This window comes from Echeneis naucrates, chromosome 10, assembly GCF_900963305.1.
Source record: "Echeneis naucrates chromosome 10, fEcheNa1.1, whole genome shotgun sequence".
NCBI lineage: Eukaryota > Metazoa > Chordata > Actinopteri > Carangiformes > Echeneidae > Echeneis > Echeneis naucrates.
In genome coordinates, this window is record NC_042520.1 from 10,349,714 (window position 1) to 10,370,647 (window position 20,934).

The 20,934-nt window shown below is 40.7% G+C and overlaps 1 protein-coding gene across 2 annotated transcripts in view; it reads left to right on the forward strand.

The window, feature by feature from the left end:
• The window catches only part of macrod1 (mono-ADP ribosylhydrolase 1), a 97,617-nt gene that overhangs the window by 57,795 nt on the left and 18,888 nt on the right, over nt 1-20,934 (forward strand). For both annotated transcript variants that reach the window (XM_029512754.1, XM_029512753.1), the window contains exons 4-5: nt 2,069-2,098; nt 12,656-12,772. In XM_029512754.1, coding sequence (XP_029368614.1) covers nt 2,069-2,098; nt 12,656-12,772 — 147 coding nt within the window. The remainder of the gene's footprint in view (nt 1-2,068; nt 2,099-12,655; nt 12,773-20,934) is intronic.

A 20,934-nucleotide genomic window follows, 5' to 3' on the forward strand; every position in this document is an offset into this window, starting at 1 on the left:
CGTACAGCCTGCAGCTAATCTGAGGATGAATGGGAGACATTTTATTTGTCTGTGCTTTAACACTTGAATGAGTTTTATTTCAGTTCGTCAAAAGATCTATCAGCACTCTAACAAGCTGTGCACCTGAAATAATCTCATAACGTCACATTTCACACTGTACAGAACTGCACATTTTCAAATTACAGAGAGGAGATATCCATGTTGGGAGATACGTATGCAGTGTTTTTAAAGACTGAAATGAAGTTAGTTTTACCATTAATGTGGCAAAGAGGGATGTTGAGGGGGGCATTTCTGAAAACAGATAGCTATGGGATTTTGTCTTTCCTTCTCTCTCAAACCAACTTGCCTGATGAGTGTCCACTCATTTGGCACAAACCCTACTGCCAAATAGTAACTAAAATGAGAAACATCTCTTTCATATTCTGACGTAACTTTGTAACTGTCCCTTTCAGACTGCTTATGTGCTTGCCTAAATTTTAGTCAAATGGCCACATCTTGGTCCCAACAACGGAAGTTAAATTCCTGAACAGATGAAGACTAGGAAAAACACGATTTCTATGAGTTTGTGGTCAGCTCCCGTGAACTGAATGCACTGCAGATGTCCCCGGGGTAACACTGCTGACTCCACACATTTATGGGTATGTGGGTGAGAAAAACTATTGGATATCGCATATGTCAGCCACAGCCAGCCTGCCAGCAATATACACTCCTTAAACATGTGCAGTGATTTGATTCAAACTGGGAAGGTAATGATTTGGAAAGCAGTGGCCAAGCCCCTGATATTAATTTACTACTGTCTTTGCTGGAAAACAGCCCTCGTTATTGTATTTTGCTATTGATGTTGTAGTCGTCTATTTGTTATCCAGGTAGAAATTTGTTGTGTGATTGACTTTTTTCATAACTAAAAGAAAAATTGCCTTGTGGCTTTCTTATCAAAGAGCTGTTTATTTTCCTTTGCACTGAAGCCTCAGCATGAATTTATCCATTACGTTTTCCAGCAGTGAACAACTTGCTCTTATTGTGCAGCGCTTTAGTCCTCAGTTATGGGACGCCGAGCCCGACAGTGCCGGTTTTTTCCTTCTAATTAGGGACAAAGTTACACCTACAATGCTAGGTAAATGCAATTAACTTGCTGGTTGGCAAAACCAGCATAACCGTGAGCCCTCTGGACGGGGATTTAGAGCAACTCCTGTCGAGGAATGCTGACACCATGAACAAATTATGTTCTGCAGGACAAATGTGGAGTGTGTTCATGCCCCAAGTTAGTAAATAAAAGTTAAAAACCAAGTTATTTTTGCACCAAAAGTTCAGCCAGTTAAAAATAAGATATTATTCAGTCTCAGGAAATTCTCCCCAGCACTCACATGCACAAACACACACAAAGTGCAAATGAAGACATTTAGTGCTATAAACACTGTGATGAGGGGTTGTTCTGTTGTGACCACAGAAAGGACAACAGTGACCACAGAAAGATGCAACTAATGTGTTTTCAGTCTTTAGATACATAAAGAAAATGAATTAGTTTCTACAAAAAACAAACTACATGTGAATTTGGCTGTTGCGACAGTCCAAAACAAAAAAGTTTACATTTACATTAATACTAAGCAGAAAATCTTCAAAGTTGATAAACTGGAACCGGAGCCTGTTTGAAAAAAGAATGACAAAATGAATCATTGATTAATGAAAATAGTTGCCAAAAAAGTAATTGAGGCTTTAACTTTAGTTTTGACTGATGTTGTCCTTTTGTGTTATTTGTGAGAATGGCAGCAACTAGCAGTCATTTTGATCATTAATTAACATGTTCAGATTTATTTAGTTTTTTCATGGAAAATGGAGATCACATGTTCTCAGAGCAAAATGTAGTGCCTTCCAGAATGTCCACCAGTCCAAACACAAAAGACTTTCAATTTGAATGAACAGAAAACATTTAAGGTGGAGAATTATGTATTATTGAGTAATTTCCTGCCCATCCACCAGTTGAGCTATTGTTTAATTGTTTCAGCTCTAGCTGTAATTTTTTAGGCATGCAATTTACATAAATATTTCTTCTTTCCTGCTTTTCTTTCAGCCAACAACACTCTTCTCGGTGGAGGTGGAGGTAAGTCATAACCTGCCTGATCCATTGGTTGTGTGTGTTTGTGCCAAGATAATTGTAGGCCTCAGCTGTTATTAATAACACCACAGCTTTTTGATGCAAATAGTCCTCTCTTGGCACAAAATAATTGGAAATGTTGTCATTCCTTTAATCAGATGATGTGGTGCCATACACTAGACAAAGACTCTGTGTGTGTGTGTGTGTGTGTGTGTGTGTGTGTGTGTGTGTGTGTGTGTGTGTGTGTGTGTGTGTGTGTTAGCGAGGGAGAGTGCTTTATGTTTCATGTTTGGTGTGTCTGTCTCTACCTTCTTTATGTTTAGTAGCAGGTAGCTTTTTGTTGTGGCAGGTGTTCAAATTGCGTTTGCATGCTGCTCAGTGTGTCTGTCCGACTGTGTTTCTTTGTGTTTGCGTAGGGGCAAAGTGGATAGTTAGTAATTTATGGGTGTGGAATGCTGTGAATATAAACAGTCATTTTTCAGTGTATTGTTGACTCAGTGCTTTGGTGTACGCATGTGTTGTTGGACGTCCGTGGTTAATCGATACTTGTAATAAATCTGTACTACTAATGCGGCAGCCACATTTGTTCAAACATACACACACACACACACAGGCGCGCACATACACACAGGCACAGGTGGCTTTATGTTTGTTAGTGCTTGCAAATTTCGGTGCTGCTGCGGTGTGGGTTTGTCTGTGCTGTTTGCCTTTCCTTCCAAAGAGCCCAAACAGCTTTAGCTTCAGACCATCTTACTTGTACCATCATATTCAACCTCCCGACTGAGGCTCAGATGGTGCATGTCAGTACAGGTGGAGCCCCAGTGTTGTGTGTGTGTGAGTGAGAGTGAATGTGTGTGTGTTAACATGCCTGGAGTTTTTGCTTTTCTCTGGCAACACATTTAGTGGCACACCTGTTTATGTGGTGACATTCATATGTCAGTTCATAGCAGAGTGTTCTTTTACAGCTGCAAGTCTCAAGTGTATATCCACATACACACAAATACGAGCTCCACCCATGCTGATATATACCAGCTGAGCCTCAAGCTATAAAAACGGACAGCACACATGCAGACACACACTTAAATGCAGTCAAGCACCTCAAATCCACAGCTTTTTTTGATGTGTTCCTGAAGTGTCTGATAGCTCTACAAAGACAGATGGTTCCCGCAGGGACCATGTGTGTATATATGCATCAAAGCATGTACATTGGTGCCAATTCAAAGTGAAATTATACTGTTTGCTCAGGTGATATTATCTCTTTTTTTCCATCATTTTTTTATCCAGTTAAATTTAACCACAGCAAAGGTTTTCATTTTAAAAAATGATCACTAACTGGACAAGACTATATATCCAAGAACCTCATTTTTATTAGTTTCTGTGGTGCTGTTTGCAAATTTATCTCTTGCTCACTTGAGTTCTCATCTTTTTCTTAGTGTATTTATTTCCTTCTCTTTCTCCAGCTCTGCCCTTTGGGCTTTTTTAAAGGAAGATAGAGCTTTACAGTAGGTGTTAATTAAAAAGAGAGGTGAGGGTAAGGATGAGGAGAAGAATAGAAGAAACAAGAAAGATGGGAAGGCAATCATGGTTAGAGTGTGAAGACAAGAAAGAGAAAGTGATGGAGGTCCATTTGCGTTTGGAAGACAGTCACTGGGGATAGGCAAGAAAGAGACAAGTAGGAAAAAACACACACAAGAAGTCATCTGGTACACACCTCCATTTGCAGAGATACCACTCTGCACTGAGTAACCAACCATTCAGTCAGCTTTTCTGAGTGTTTTTTTTTTTTTTTTTTCATCAGAGGAGAGGCAACAAAAGGTCTTTAGAGTGCTTTACTACTCAGTCTCAAGGGTACCTCGGTAAATGTCATTCAGCTGGATCAAACACACACCTGCCGCCATTGTTTTCTCACTTCAATCTGAAGGAGTGCTGAGCTCAGGCAGCGCATCAACAGCAAACTCAAGGGCAGGAAATTAACCTTATTTTATGTCCACTGGCTGCAGTTGCTCATTTATTCCAAACCTTATCTGCCATTTCAATGTTTCACTGCTTTGATTGATTTTCCAAATGGAAAAGAAAGCCCAAAAGGCGATAGGAGGTTAAGCCATCCAGTTACCATTATGACCACGAGCTTTGTGTGTGTGTGTACAAGGGGCATGGAATATTGCATCATTCACATTAATACCAGTATAATTTTCAATCCCAGGGAACAGATGAATATCACGAGATTGGGAGTTGACTGTTAAGGACACCATGCAGTACACAATGGATGTAGCAGCATGACAAAACTGAAAAGCAAGGTGCAGGGGCTGCTGACTTCTCCTGGGCGACACTGGTTCTGTTTGGCCGGAACCATTGGGCATGTCATTCTTCACGCACGCCCCCATTTTTTTTGTCACTCAAGCTGTCCTGTCGAATAAAGCCAGAAAAAAAAAGAAGTGAAAAGAGAAGTAATCAATGCAGCAAAGTTGTTTTTTATTCGTGCATTATGCCTCATTCAAAGGCACTTTATTTTATACCACTCAGTGTTAATATTCACACTCAGAATTTCAAGAAGCTTTTCTATCGCTATTTACAGTATTAGTAAACTGTTTGTCCACTAAAATGAATAGTTGAATTAACATTCGAAGTTGGAAATGTCCGTTCATGATTTCCTGTTCAACTAGTATGTAGTTAAAGTTAATAAAAAAGGGAGAGAAAAATAAATTATTTGTGATCTCATCAAAAATGCTTCTGCGCAAAAAATTTTGAGCTGTATCTACCATACTGAATATGCACATAAGTATTTTATAGATATTTAATAGTAGATATTTTACCTGATGAAATCACCGTTGCAATGTCAGACAGGTGTACTGTTTCTGTGTTCAGTTCTGGGGTTGAGCGATGGTAGGCTCTAAAGTGCATATATAACTGGAGTTACATCCATGTGATGCTTATTTTGCTATTTTGTCTGTCATATTTGTTTCATTACCTCATGGAAAACCAGTACACAGCAGAGTGTTTACACTCATTCATCCATTGTCTCAGAGCAATGATAGCATTTTGTAGAAAGTTTGCAGTTGAGATGCCATTGGCTGATGTGTGTTACTTAAGCATTAATTCATTATCGCCTTGTAGGAGACACTGTTTTTGAATTATTTTAGGGTTATAAATAAAGCTTGCCAGCTTTGTGAGGTTGAAGATCTAGCCTTCAGTAGGAAGAATGAATGTAGCATATATTTATATAACACTGTTGCGTCATTATGTCTGAAATTATATTTGCAGTAAAATGGAATCATCCATTCAGAACACTCACCTCTTGTGATGTGCAACATTTGTATATCCTGAGAACAAATTCCTGATCAGAGATACACAGTTACAACCAGGCAGAAACAGGCAGCTGGAATCAGAGATCATGCTCTTGGTCTGTAGGGACACTGCACAGGAAGTGAACCAACCATGAAGACACCGCCTGCAAATGATTGGTTTAGGTGAATATGAAACTAAGACCCAATACACAAAAGATGAGCACAAACCCAATTAAAATGTACTTTTTATTTGGTACGGATGAAAAAGAACAAATTCTTGCTGCAGTTTTTTTTTTTTTGTTTGTTTGTTTGTTTGTTTTTTTTTGCAGAGCTATAATCCCAGGGAATTTGTGTGTTCTGACATCTGCAATCAATCCTCCAAAACAGGGATGGGGTTGATACCCCGCACACTCTCAGCTGAGGTCCCTCTGTGTCTGCGCCGCTCTTCTTTTTCTGCTTTCTCCTGGTCTAGATGAGGAAGAAAATGCAGGCACAGGATAGCCTTGTCTGCTTCCCTTTCAGAACAAATGAACAAGAGAGCATGTATTGTGAATGAAGGGAGGGCAGGCGATTGGTTTTTGGATGCAGAGATGAGCCAAGCAGCAAAGAGCACTTAGTGTACCTTCCACATACAGACAGTACTGTCAGTGTCAAGCGCATCCATAAATTTGCCTCTTCCACTACTGCAACAGTCATGTTCGTGTGTGTGTGTTTCTTCTTATGGATGAGTTCTCAGTAACATATAACAGGTTGTTGTGTTTTGCATTTGTTTAACTGTCTGCATATACAAGTGCATATGTGCAACTGTGTTTAGCAGTGTGCATGTGTACGTGCGTGCATGCATCCACCAGACCCATCCTAAATGTTGCCTTGGAAACAAGCTGACTGAAGTAAATGACTGTCCTGGCTCTGCTGAGGGATTGTGGAAAAGCAATATGCCAGCGTTCCGCCCCATTAGTTTGACGGACAGCCTGTTTGGCCTATAGGAGGTCAGCTGGCAAGGGCAGTCATATTAGTATTCTATGGGAGAGACCTTGGGATTGGCTTTACTCCGTCACTTTACCTGTTTGTGTGTTTGTTCCCTTGTGTATGTGCTTTTGTTTGTAAGACTGGGTGATAGGTGTATGTAGGAGGTGAAGCTTGCTATGGCATTTAACATTGGATCCAGTTAGTGCATCTGTATCTGCATAAGTGTGCGTGTGTGTGTGTCTGTGGGTGTGTGTGGGTGCATCCATGTTTGTGGGGGTTGCAGGCTCTTAGCCAAGTAAGCATATCACCAATTATCACCTCTCGGTTCCCCTACTTCTCTGTCTCCCTCCCTCTCTCCCCCAGAGTCGGTCAACATCGAGCCTGTGAGGGCGAAGTGATAACACCTAAACTGGTCAGCTGTCTGGTGACTGGTTTAAAGAGGACAAAATGCTTATTTCTAGCCCCCCGCATTAATTCATCCACTGCATCCTTTTATCCTTTCTCCTGTCAGAACTCTCATTTAACATTCATCTCTTCCCTTATTGTTTTTAGCCTCTTCATCTATTTTCTTCAATTTCCTATCTTGTCTTTCTCCTCGCTAATCTTTTTTTACACCTCTGGTGCATATTTCTGTATGGTGATAAAGGCTAAATAATGGATGTTTTTTTTTTTTATGTAAATGAGTTTGACAAAAATCTTTTTAGTGTCTAGTAATATGAATTAAATTCATGACTAATTCATTATAATCTGTTGATGCTGGTTAGTGGCATTAGGTGTAACCAATTATGTCTGATTGTTGAGTAGCTCAGGTACTCTATTTGCATGCAACGGAGTCAATGAAGTATGAACAACATGGATCCTTTGACACTGCGGTGATGCTAATTTGGTCAGGGCTTCCCATGTCTCCACAAAGTAAATGAAGAATACATCATTAACTATATACAGTACTATATATCGAGCTAATACGAGTTTGACTATTATTTATTATCTCCAAGGGATATTGATTTGCAGTGAAGCACACACAAATTAAAACAGTCACACATGAAAGCCTAAAAACAACACTAAAGTTATTTCTGAAGTCGCTCCCATTCAAGATGAATATCTGAATCATGTGTTTATATATTGCACTAAAACGCTGCCTAAAAATTCACACAATGGATGGAAATTAGTGATATATGGCTCAGCTATGATGTCATCCTAATCCACATTTATGCATAAATAATCCATCGACAACACACACACACACACACAAAAAACATCCCTGAAATGCAAGCCTGCACTCCATTACAATGCCATTATTTCTCAGTGGTCTGTTATGCATGATGCTATAGTAAGATGTTACACTCAAGTACACTGGCTTGAAAAAGCAAACATTATTTAAAGTGAAAGTTGAAATGAAAATGCCATCATGTATTTCCCAATAGCCTGGGAAAAAAGCTGGCATTTTTCCATCCATTCAAACTCCATTTCTAAGTCTCACTGCTACTTCCAAGCACAAACAATTTTAAAGCTCAAAATAACGCCTGCTAAAAATAATTAATAAATCCTAATCAGCTCAGCAGGCCAAAGATGAAGGCTAATTCATGCCTGGCAAAATTGAAGCTTAAAATATGTCCACATTTCAGAGAACATAATTAATATTTCCCTCATCCACGATGACTACATCTGCACATCTGCTGTCAATCACAGCATTATTTTTATGGCCCAGCCCCTCCAGTCCAGGGAATCATACACAGTAACCATGGTTGTTACCATGATCCATGCATCAAAACTCTCAACATGCATATCTGCTACATCTGATAGTATTTTCAAATACAAAGCTTTTGCATTTTTAGAAGCTAAAATTGCCGTTGCGTGACTCTACATTTGTCAGAACTGGCACAAATGACAATAAGGTATCTCTCGGTGAGTAGTAACGAAGGGATTCTCTCAGTGGCAGTGATAAGATGTTCACCTCATTCATCATCTTTACTTAGCTCGTTTGCATCCCATCAACTAATTAGCACAAAATCGCAACTGAGGGAATAATTTACATTTCACTCTGATGATGATGATGATTATGATGCTGGAGAAGTTACTCAAATTTATGACAGTTCATCTTAAAGGGTTCATAGATACGGACTAAATTCATAGCAATCTAGGCAGGTTTCTGGAAAGCAGTTTTGAAGCTCAAATTGAGCCTCTCTGGCATTACCATCTTGCCAGTGCCTGAATCTGGGCATCTCTGGCGAATTCAGAAAGGACAAAGAGGAAGGGCACATGAGCCGAGACTAGTGCAACAGGTCACTCACCTGTCATTGAAAGTAGCACTCGTTCGATCACACGCACTGGAAACTGGTGAGTTCTACCAAGAAGAAGTGCAGTTTATGGCACTTAGCTTTATTTTTCTGCTTTAGAGATGATCCTTCATACAAAACACTGAATGAGCGTAATTCAAGCAGTTCTTAATTTTTGCTTTTAAAAGAAAAAATTGAAACGTTTAAAACCTGTTTTAATTGAGTCTTTTCACTCTTTGCAGCTCAGACTTGTGGACTCAGTGGATATTGTTCTGCAGAAATAATAAGATAATATTGATACATTTCAATCAGAGACTGTCCTTGAGGAAAAAAAAATGCTGTGGCAAGTTTCCATCCAATGCATCTTTTATTTTGCACTCCCCCGTGCTCATGAATTCTACCATCATATTTTGGACTGCGTTGAAATGGCATAGCAATGTCTGAGTCTACTCAATAGCATTCAGCTCTCATGCTGGGCTATTACACCAGCTCCCACAGAGCTAGGAGATAGCACAGTCTGAGAGAAAGCTAACAAGGGCTGTCTCCAGCAAAAGTAGTTAGAGGGACGGCACTCTTCATTAGAGAGGTGGGAGTCACTGAGAGACTGAATAGGTATATGGATATTTATTAGCTCTGCTCAGTGGGTTCAGGCTAAGTCCAATGAGAGAGTGGTCTATTTTGTCTCTCCTCTTCTCATCTCCATTTGACGAGGAGTGATGTAACCGAAACATGAGGACATCAAAGGCTTGTTCATTGAATGTACAAAGAATGATTCATGTAAAAGCAAATACAGCGGAGATGTTATTTGTAGCTTGATGACAGGATGTGTAGGCTACAGTCTGGGGTTGTTCATCACCTGAAATGGAAATATTAAAAAAAAAAGGCAATTGTATAGTAATTGTACTGTTTCAGTTTGTCCAAAAATGTAGAAATTATTTAGCAGTTTAGGTTAATTTGACAGCTGTAACGCACAGTCAGCTGTGGAGCACTTGGAAGTCCCTCTGTCTTCCTTGTTCTTACTGCATCATGAAACACACATATAATGTGAAAATAAAAAAGAAAGATCTGACAAAGCTCCATCACAGGCTGTACAGGCTGTCATCATAAAAGTGAGATAAACATGAAAACAAGCATAGGATTGTGGTCTCCAATGAGAAATGTTAATAGGTTTTGGTATAAGGGTGGACATCCATCTGCCCCTCACTGAATCTAGAGTGAGGCACAAATTGCATTAATAAGATTTTCCAGGTGTGTGTGTGTGTGTGTGTGTGTGTGTGTGTGTATATGGTTATATATATGTATCCATATATATCCATATACTAAATGTAATGTCATTAAGCTTTTCAATGGATAGTTGTTGCTTAAACTGTGAGTTTGGCTGCATTTACAGCGAATGAGTGTGCTTTTGTGTACACCTGAGCACCTCATACGACGCAACGAGTATGTTTTTCAGCAGTCTTTTAAGAGCGCACAATGTAATACTGGTGTGTATTTCAGCACAAAGCTGAAGTCAGGACAAAAAGTTAGTCTGCCCATTTATGAAACCACTTGCACTAACACCATTTGCACACCATCACAAACTCGTGTCAAACACAAAGCATTAAACAAAAAACAGAGCAAAAGTATTGTTGGTATATGTTTCAGTCCAATTTCTTTTCTTTCAGATTCTGGTTTTCTTATCTCCCTTCAGACTGTTTTCACATCTGCTGCTCTCCCTTATTCCCCTGCCTTCCTGCCTCCTTCTTTTTTTCCATCATTCCATCTTATCACACTCATTCTCTATTTCAGAGTTGGACAAGCTTCAAAGCCAGGGCGTGCAGTGTGTCTGTGTGTCACCTCAAGTACCCTTCACACACACCACACGCACCTTTCAATGACAAGAACAAATACATCTGTGCACAGCAACACATGCTTTACAAAGGATGCACACCAGCAGTATCTCAAACACATGCGCACCCGCTCACACAGCTTGAATACGGAATCTGAGCCTTGGTTGCTGTGCACCCCGAGGAGGTAGCCAGTGTTCAGAGTCCGCCTTTCACACCCTTGTACTTGTGCTGAGCTCACAGTGCGGCCTGGTTCAGCGTAGCACAGCATGACGTCGCGCACTACAGTTACAACACCACATGTGATATGCCAACTAAACACAATGACGTTCAGATAACACCAGACCCCTGCCTGGAGTCACTCACTTTGGCAAAACCCACCACTGTAACAGCTGCTCTGTGTACAGTCAGACCGAGATAAAAGCTGCAGGCCAACACAGTGAGCTGTGACATATGGATGGGTGTTATTGGACTATTTGTATCGAGTGTTGACAAGTTTCAAGGTGCTGACAAACTCATTCCTGACAGATGTGATATATTCTAGATTAATGTGAGTTGTTCATATCAGACTGCACTGGAAGAGGAAGAGTTGAATTAAATAAATAGTTAGTTACTGTCTTTACTTGAAATCACACACTTTATATTATGCCCATTTGTTTGCAAATTACATTTTGAGGGAAGCATAATTGTTGAGTGGCAATACTGTTTTCAAATGCACGTAGCACTATATACATTTAGCACATGCAAATCATAGAGGAGGAGGTCATGGTGACAGTGCGTGTTTAGTATAATGTTTAAATCCCTATTCCTTTGTGGTGGGATTCAGGCAAACTAAAGTACTTCAAAAGTAATACAAGGAAACATTGGGATTTTGGTTAAACATTGATGAAGTAAACATATCCATCCTTGAGTGTTCCTCAAGTCAGTGTTTACTTTTTCAATATTTAAGCAGGAGGACAAGCTCTCCTAAACCTTGTCAAAGTGCTGTGAGTGCACGACGACAACAATAAAACAACATTCACTGTTGCTGCTAGACACTGATATTGTTTTGCAAAACTGGATATTGCTGGGAAAACATTTGAAATACATGTCAAGGAGCAACATTTTTCCAAAGTAAGAGTGCTACAGTAATGGCCTGCCTGGAGATCATAGGGAGGCAGTCAGAACCAAACACAGGCGTGCTATCATTAGAAACTGTTTTGGTGACTTAGGGCTTTAAAACCGCAAAGCACAATGTCTCTAGTGTGTTCTCCATTCTTGTTATGTGTTGTTTCCCATCTCATGTTTATTTCATTTCAGTGTTTCACCTCTAACCTTCAGATCAAGGGAATACTTAAAGAAAGGACAAGTAATACTATACTACTTTGCTAAACCTTGAGAGTTCATCTCTCTGACCATGATTCAATCAAACCACAACAACATTGAGAACTTTTAATTATTCTTAACAACCCCCTAAATATCTGTCTACTCTACTCCACACAAATTAGCTGAGACTTAGTGTAGGCAAAATGTTTGACTATTCGTTGTTGCTGTTGTACTATATATATTTTTTTTTTCAAGTAGGATTTAGCTTAAATTTAATTTTTATTTTTTGGGCCTGTAATGCCCAAAATTATAAAGCTGGTGAAAGCAAGACTTTACTTTATTTACTTTGAAGAAATATGTGCAACAGCAAGGAGTGCAGAGATTCTGACTGAATCTGTAATTTGCAAAGCTGTAAAATTGCTTTTCCTGCATCATTGCCCTCCTGGAAATGAACATCGTCACGGTCTTTAGATGTGGTGTGGATCAAAGATAGATACATATTTCTGAATATTATGTAGATTTATGAAAATCTAATTAATAAAGACTAATTGACCAAAAAGTCAAAGTCAGCTGAGTCCTTAATAACATTAAATCGAGCAATTAACTACTGCAGTACCCTTAAAAATCCATTAAATAGACTGACACACCGAGAGATAGATCCTCTGCCTTCTTAAAAGAAAGGGAGAGATTTGGGGTGAAAAGTGAGCAACCCTGCAGAAGACAGGAAATCTAACTGTTCAGCACTAATATCAACAGTATCCCAGTCCTTTCAGCACTAAGCCTTGACACCTGAAATGTGTGAGCTGGACTTCAAAAAACGTTTTGGCTCCTGTAAGTAGTGAGATTGCAGGCGATTCACATAAGTAGGCCAACTCTCTGAATCTCCTATCGTTTCTTCTCCAGTTGACGGGGCGATCCACCGCGCTGCAGGTCCAAAGCTAAAAATGGAGTGTGCATCCCTCTGTGGGTGTGAGACCGGAGAGGCCAAGATCACCTGCGGGTACGGCCTGCCAGCGAAGTGTGAGTATGAAATGTGCGAGTCATTGTGTGACTTCCAGATACTCCAGTGAGGCTGCTCAGTGTGGTTGTACTGGACTGCTTCCAGATGTGGGTTTATTGGAAAATAACGCAGAGCTTTGCTTTAAGAGAGCTGCACAGTTTCACAAGAAAAAATGTTTGAACAGCGTCATGAACAACATTATTATAATATTATTCGTTTTTTATTTTATTTTTTTTGGACACTCATTCATCTTCTACTGTTTATCCATTTGCGGGTCGTGCTGGAGCCAATCCCAGCCCACACTGGGCAAGGTCAGCAGTCCATCACAGGGCCAGCATGCAGACACAGAACATGCAAACTCTGCAGAGAAAGGCCGCAGGCCTGGGAACCAAACCTGCAACGTTCCTGGTTTGGGGCAACAGTGCTAGCCACTATGCCACCGTGCTGCTCTCTTAAAGTAGATCAGTTTTCTTTTTTAGCCCAAACTTAGCCACCAGCAGAAACTCATCTAGGTATCCATTTATAGCAAAGCAAATGGCCCTCAATTATTAAGCGGCACTCCGTTGCAGTGTGTATAATGTGATGAAACTCAAGATTCAACATGACAGAAAAAGCTTTTCTAGGTGTTTTTACTGTAGCTCAGGAAAAAAAAAAGGTCCTCCAACTTTGGTGACGACTAAAACTCAGTCTGGATACAGCATCATTACTTGATGAAAACAGCAATAAAAACTACATTTTCTGTTTCAGAAGTACATATGTAGATATATATATATATATATATATATATATATATATATATATATATATAGAGAGAGAGAGAGAGAGAGAGAGACAAAGTTATATCTACCCATGGTGAATATCTAATTCATTAACACAGTGATATACAGGGCTCAAAGCATTCACAAACACTTGACTTTTGACACAAGGCAGTTTTCTACCCATCATCATTTTGAACTCTTTTGTTGTGAGTTAACCGTGATGTTGCACGTCCCTGTAAAATCATGCACACACACACACACACACAGCCGCACACCATTTGACAACTATTACAATCATGCAGACACCATTTATACATTATAATGACCACCCAGGTGAGGTGTGTTTGTTGGTGTGTGTGTGTGTGTGTGTGTGTGTGTGTGTGTGTGTGAGACAGAGATTAAAGGGGCACTGAGTCTGTGTGATATCAGCTTATGGTTCCATGGAGAGTTTAAGTTCACAGAGGAAGAGATGAGAAAAAAGGCGAGAAAAAAGGAGTGAGAAGCGATAATAAAGGCTGGTTCAAGGCAGAATAAAGTGCAGGAATAGAAGAGATATACAAGGAAGGAGTGGGAGTGAGGTTGAAAAATGAAGTAATGTGCAGGAGGGGACGGATGTGAGGGGAGATGAAGACGGGAGGGAATTAGGAGGAGATGAGTTCTTACATCGTCTGTTCTTCTTTGTTGATTCAGTTGTTTGACTTAGAAGATCTTAGCTGAAATTCTTGTGTGTGTGAGCGGATGCTAATTCTTGTTACAGTGAGTCCTCACATGCACAAGTGTATATGTTTGATAGTTTAACTAAGTCAATTCGGTTCAGACCTCAGTGCCATCTTCATTCAACTGAACCAGTCTAATTTCGCCAGAAGGCAATGTCTAATCTTTGCAAAGCTGTAATGTACATGTGTTTTCGTCTTCATTGTGCACCTGTAGCATGTTTTTTGTATCAAAATACAAAGTTGTGGATATTTGTGATGCAGTTTTAGAACCATTGCACACCAATGTTTGCGTTCATAATTGCGTATGTGTTTCTCATTCGTACAAAACTATACACATTGGATTCACACTGCACTGTCTTTACTTGTCTGTGTTGCATGAAGGGACTTTTTATGTGTGTAGGGTTCAGGCTGCCCGTCATTCCAATCACGTTCGTACCTGTAACTATATGTTAGCGTCATTTGCGTGACTATCTTTCTGATTCATTGACCACCTAACTGTGTGTGCATGCGCATGTGTAAGCCTCTCTGCCTTACATTTGTGTGTGCCCAGCTGTTACTTGTCATGCAAACTGGAGACTGGCTCTCTCCTCCCTGACAAAATTTGAAGTCCCAAGAATAATTCAACATGTATCAGCTCTAATGCTTAAACACTCACAACAGGGCTTGATTACCTCTCAGCAGGAGGGAGAGCGAGGTGAGACAGCAACCACAGAGGGAAGGCAAAGGAGAGATAAAACAGGCACAACTCTGAGAGAAAATGTTGAAAAGAGTACAAATGAAAATGAAGCTCGACAGGAGATGGGCAAGGCGATTGAGAAACAGGTCCAATCTCAAAACACTTTGATCAGGATTTGTATGGGCTTGCCACCAGATGTGGGATTTTAAGAGTGTCTGACTCCTGAGTTTGCCCAACAGTCCAGAGGACCTGCTGTCAGCCCTCCATGCAGAGTGTCCGTTGATGATCCCACAGCCACTTAACCAGCAGCATCCCAGTCCTGTAACCTAGCAACACCCAGAGCACATGGCACACTACCACTGCTAGTTTAGCAAGAGTCGCATTCAATTTTGGATGTTGACAAATGACAACTGGAAAATTCCAAGCAGGCTTTGCCTTTATATTCACGTATTGAGTGAAACTTAAAGGCAGTTTAATCAGCAATCTGTCAGTGTGGAGTGTACGAGCCTCTGTAGGAGTGGAACACCTCACTCTGTTTGTGAGTGCAGAAAATAAACGTGTTACTCACTTGTGAGGCAGAAGTATGCTTGCATGCTGTAAGAGCTGCATGTGTAGGTGTGTATTTGTGTGTGTTTTGGGGTTACCAGACAAGGGAGCCTGGGCTTAGTGTGTCGTCCAGACAACCCAACACCCAAGAGCTCACCTGTGTACCGATAAAATGCAGATGTTACCCTGCTAACCTGTTCCCCAGTTGGCCCTCGCTCCCCCGCGCAAGACACTGGGATACAACATTGTGATTCCCTTCAGATGGACAGAGCTGGTCGTGAGTGTAAAGAGAATGAGAGACAAAGAGACTGACAACATCAGACCAGAATCTTTACCACTATTCATTTCAGCAAAGGAATCACTGGCAGTGATGGTCGCACACTGATGGATAATCCTCACAGAGACACACAATGTCCAAGCAAAAAGAGTACCCTATATATATCCAGCAGTGACAACCATTACAGCCTAATCATTCCTGATGAATATTACACAGACACATTATTTGTTTTACTGACAGTTTTGCTGGTGGAAAAAAAAAATCAAGGAAAGGGGAAATAAGTCCAACGTATGTGCTTGAGTTTAAAAACAAACAACTAGGTCAGCCAAATGCATTCAGACAACAAGGGGGACCCAAATTGTCAGCAAACATCCGTCACTCAAAGCACACCATTTTTGCACCACCGTGTTGCAGTAAAACCATCACCAGCTTGTATAAAACCTGTAACTGTATGGCTGTTTACCTTTTTTTTTTTTGGCAATCTGTTCTTGGAGTTTAAGATATAGTATTTATTTTTCAAAGTTATAATAAAACAAACCACTGATGAGGCCTGCAGATTCAGGTGGTAAGTGTTTCACATATAAAAAAAGTCTTTTTGCTAATATGAAAATGTTGTTACAACAACTTTAATCTTAGGTAAAAGTCCAACTGGATAATTAAGCAGATTCTGTGACTCTGTCGAGTTGTAAGATCTTTTCTGAATATAAATACTGATAACTGTAAATATTGTTTTCTTGTCTCATACGCCAAGCCCCTTTCAGTTTGTTTGGAGTGTACTGTATTTATGGGGAAATTGGCAGAGAGTGGGAATAACTCAGATGGAGATGGAGAGGCTGTATAGAAAAAGTGCTGAAGGAAATAGAGAGGTACAAAGCAAGAGAGATATCAGTCTGTCAGAAACTGGCTGCTCTGCTCCACTCTCTTCCCTCCCTGCCTCCTGTCTCCCTGTTTCTGTTCCCTCAGTGGCCAATTACTGCTAATTAAAATCCTCACTGCAGCTCTCCCAGCCTCCCCCTGCTCCTCTCCTCGCAGAGCTTTGCTCTCTGCCTCGCTTGTCACCCTGTCGCTCTCTTGAGTCTGTTCCTCCGTCTTTTAAGGCGTGGTGTCCTGCCCATCTCAATCAACAACTTAAACACCTTGTTCCCCCTGTTCCTGTCTTCCACACCCTCTCTCTTTTTTCTTATCCTCACTCCTATATTTTGCTTTCTTTTTTTCTCACTTGTATTGCATCCCCATCTTGCCCTCTCTGTTCCTACCATCATCAGCAGTAAGGTTTCTTTAGTAGTGCCAAGAGACTTTACAAGTCTATGGGCTAAAGACTGTGGCACTCACACTGTGATACCTTGCTATTTGGAGAGTTGTGGGTTGTTTCTTTTTTTCTCTCTCTCTCTCTCTCTCGCTCTCTCTCTCTCTCTTTCGTTTTTGACAAGGTTGTCAGCATCTTTGCTTTTTCCTGCCTTGGTGTCAGCAGTGCGATCCTACTAGGTGTTAAAAAGCTTCATCAAAGCCGCTGATGATGATGATAAGTGTGATGACGATGATCATAGCAGCAGCAGCACTGGTGTTAATTCATTCAGTTAATTCATTTGCCTCAAAGGAGAAAAAAAGAGATACAAAAAGACTCCAGTGTTGCTTTGCTTGGGGAAAGAAAGTCGGATGGTGAAAGAGAATAAAGAACGTCTTTGCTGTTGCTCTCAGATGAAGAGAATTATGTCCGCTGCTTTTAGCATCGGCATCTTGTTCCCCCTTCGCCGTCTACTCTTGTCCTCCCGTTTAGAATAAGTGCCCCTCTGTCTTTTTCAGAGAGAGGTGGAAAGAGATAGTGAGAGCCGTAGGGGCCTTTACAAGACCTGAGCCTTCCTTTTGTGCCAAAGCCTGGGCCTGGATTTAAGAGCTGTGTCCGCTTGGCTGAGCATAAACTGAGGCCGGGAACACAAAGGACCAGCTAGCCCTTTTCCTGCCTCCTGCTTTAAAGGCAGATAAAGAAAGAAAGGCAACAGACAGATGGAGGTATGAGAAGAGAGAGGGGGAGGGGAGGGGCGGGGACGAATGGATGGACTGATGGCCATTGAGTATGAAAAGCAGGAGCAGCGACTCGTGGCCTCCCAGGTAAGAATGGTAAAGAGGCGAGAGGGAGAAGACGTGGGGCCAGGGCCAAAAAAAAGGCGGTAATGACAAAAAGCTGGAATGGCAGCCAAAAAGAAAAGGCTGGACGGGTGTCACCATATGGCACGCAGTCAAGTTCTTTTAAGGCTCATGCCAGTGTGACGCCCCCATGAGAGAGCACACACGCCCCCGCAAATACACACAGTTTTCCTGGCTGTTCCAGTCAGGTGTGTGATGAATGTGGTTTGTGTTGCACTCAACAGCACATTTACTTTGCTTTTTCTCACTTTTGCTCTATCTTCTCTAATAGTGTGTGACATTATTTTACCTTTATTTTGTTCCTTTTCATCATGGTGTTGATCGCATTATTGTGTTCGGGACCAAGGCTTTGTGTTATAATTAGGTCGAACAGATTTTGGGGGGATTTAAACGCTGGCGAAATAAATTTCTCAGCATTGTGTTCTAATAGATATGATAGCTGCCGCTACTTGCTCAGGTGCAGAACAGCATGAATCTAGACAGCAGCATTTTGTGAGGACACGGGCTGTGTGAGAGAAAAGCTGCTATAGAGGAGGGAGACCGCTTTGACAGTGGCAGATTGGACTGAGATGAACTGATGTCACTGTTCAAAGACTGAAATCGAAGGAGCCCTTTTGGTTACACCTCTCTGTACTTTTACTTCATTACAATGTTTCTTCATATTTTATTTACTGTAGTAGTATAGTTCGTGTTGAATACATAGTTTTTGTTGTCTTGTGTTTGTAATACTTGTTTTGAGATAAGAGGTATTCAAAGCTTAAATGACTTTGTTAATTAACTTCAGTTAAATTGAGAAACGGCACACTTCACTGACTTCACACTCGACTTGGACTCGTGAACAATCCTTATGTTTTGTTTTTCTGGCGTAGCAATACTGAGGAAACGTTGAAACGTCTGACGAGCTTAATGTCGCTACCTCCTTTTTGTCATGGTTATAACCATTTTAGGCATCGGGTGCGCGCCTCACGCACTCGTACCTCAGATGATGGTAACTATGGCGACCGGCACACCTGCAGCTGCTTTGTAATTACATTTGGTTATAAAAACTAAAAAAGATGGCCTCAGCTAAAGCAGCGCAGACTGCAAAGTCTGTGGTACTAAAATTATGACGATGGATCAACTGCTTTTATTTTATTTATTCATTTATTTATTTTTAGTTTATCAGGTTTGTCAGCTGAAAACTCACTCACATTAGCACGTATGGGCGGTTAGCAAACATGTCTAGCTTAGCATCAGCTGTATATAGATAAAGGCATGCTTCGAACTATGGGGGAGCGGAAACCCTGCTGAGACATTCAGGGGGAGCTTTAAAAGATTGCCCACCTGAAGCTATATTTTATTTAGTGACTATGCTTCAGCCCTATTGGGCAGGGGGGTCTTAGCGCAGGGGTGTATTATTATTATTCTGTATAATATTATCAAATTTCTGTGATGAAAAATACTCATTCATTGAATTTCATCTCATGTTTACCGAATTTCGTGCCCCGGTAATGAGGGTCTGGCGACATGCGTGATCCGGCATGGTAACGGAGAAAACCATAATGCAAGGGAAAGCTAAATTTGCTCAGTTAATTAATGATTAATAACAATTTGCTCATTAATGATCAATATTTCTAAGCATTTGTCTCAACTGATTAGCACAGTTCCATGTATTCCTGCTGTGGCTGAACATCTCATGACAGTAACCCTGTTATTGGTGGCACATATGGTTGGCTGGATAAAGGAGTGAGAATAATACAGTAAATGCTTTGAAGTATTCGTAGAAGACTGGATAGCAGCAGGTGATAGAACACTCATTTCAACCAGAAGACACATGAGACTTTTATTTTTTAGAGACTTGAGACTTGACTTGGACTGGCCAAAAAAGACGTGTGAACATCATCAACAACACCCATGCTGAAAGTGATGTCTTGATTGCACCCAAGGGCAGAAATCAATATAACGTGCAAACCTGTTTGGAGCCTGACCGAACTGTTGCATTTAACAAACTTATAGGCAAGATGAGGGGGAGTGGGAAGAAAAACTGGACCTCCAGTGAGAGAACTGCACAGCTAAATTACACGACATTAGACCACAGTCACATTATTGCTCAGAATATCTTAATATAATTTGATGAAGCTTGTTATTCTGAGCTTTTGGAAAAACAGTCTGCAGGGTAGAAATCAAAAGGCCTCATCTGTTTTAACAGTGGGTCATGATTCGCCTCTCTGTGGAAGTTTGACCTTTTTCAGCTCTTAGAGAAGCGAAGACACAGTGCATCACTGAAATGCAGTTGCAGGGTAATGACAGCCATTAATTCATACTGCACGCTAATGTTCATCTTCAGGCAGTTTTAAATTTCTTCTCTTCATATCATAAACCACTGTGATACACACCCGACATGTGCACATATTCATGCAATGACAATTTGGAAATATTTCACTTCCAGCAGGATGATAAAATGTGGCCATTACATGCATATTTTTGCAATGTGTGCAACTACCACAATGATGGCTGCTGTTAGGAAGACAGCATAAAACTGCTTGTTGGAAAAAGACGCTTGTGCAAAATCAGCATGAACAAGCCGGTCTGTTAAGTTTCTCCCTCATTAATCAACAAACAGCGCCAGAAACTGGAAAACACCAGGAGAAAGCCAAAGCAGTGGCAGCTTTTATGAGCTAGGTGCAATGTTATTGGTCTATGTGAATCCAACTTGTTTTAAGAGGTTTCCAATTTACGTGAATAAAACCTGTTGAAGGTCTTCATGCCATGGTGTTAACCACTGGATGTTTTCCCTTAACACCTATAGTCAAATGTCCTTGAAAGATTTACTGTATTTGTGGAGGTATTTGATTATTTTCAGAATACAGCCTTGCCAAGAGAATATAGTTCTGTTATGGCTTATGCTTCACTCTGGATCACAGCAAAGGTTGTATTTAAAATTCAAATGGTTCCCTTTACGTTCCATGGTGTAGAACTCTCCCTGCTTATTTATTTACAACAACACAAGGTTGCATCCTAACACCATTTTTTTTTTTCCCCTCACCGTGGATTTGATCATATCACAAAACTACAGCACAGAAAC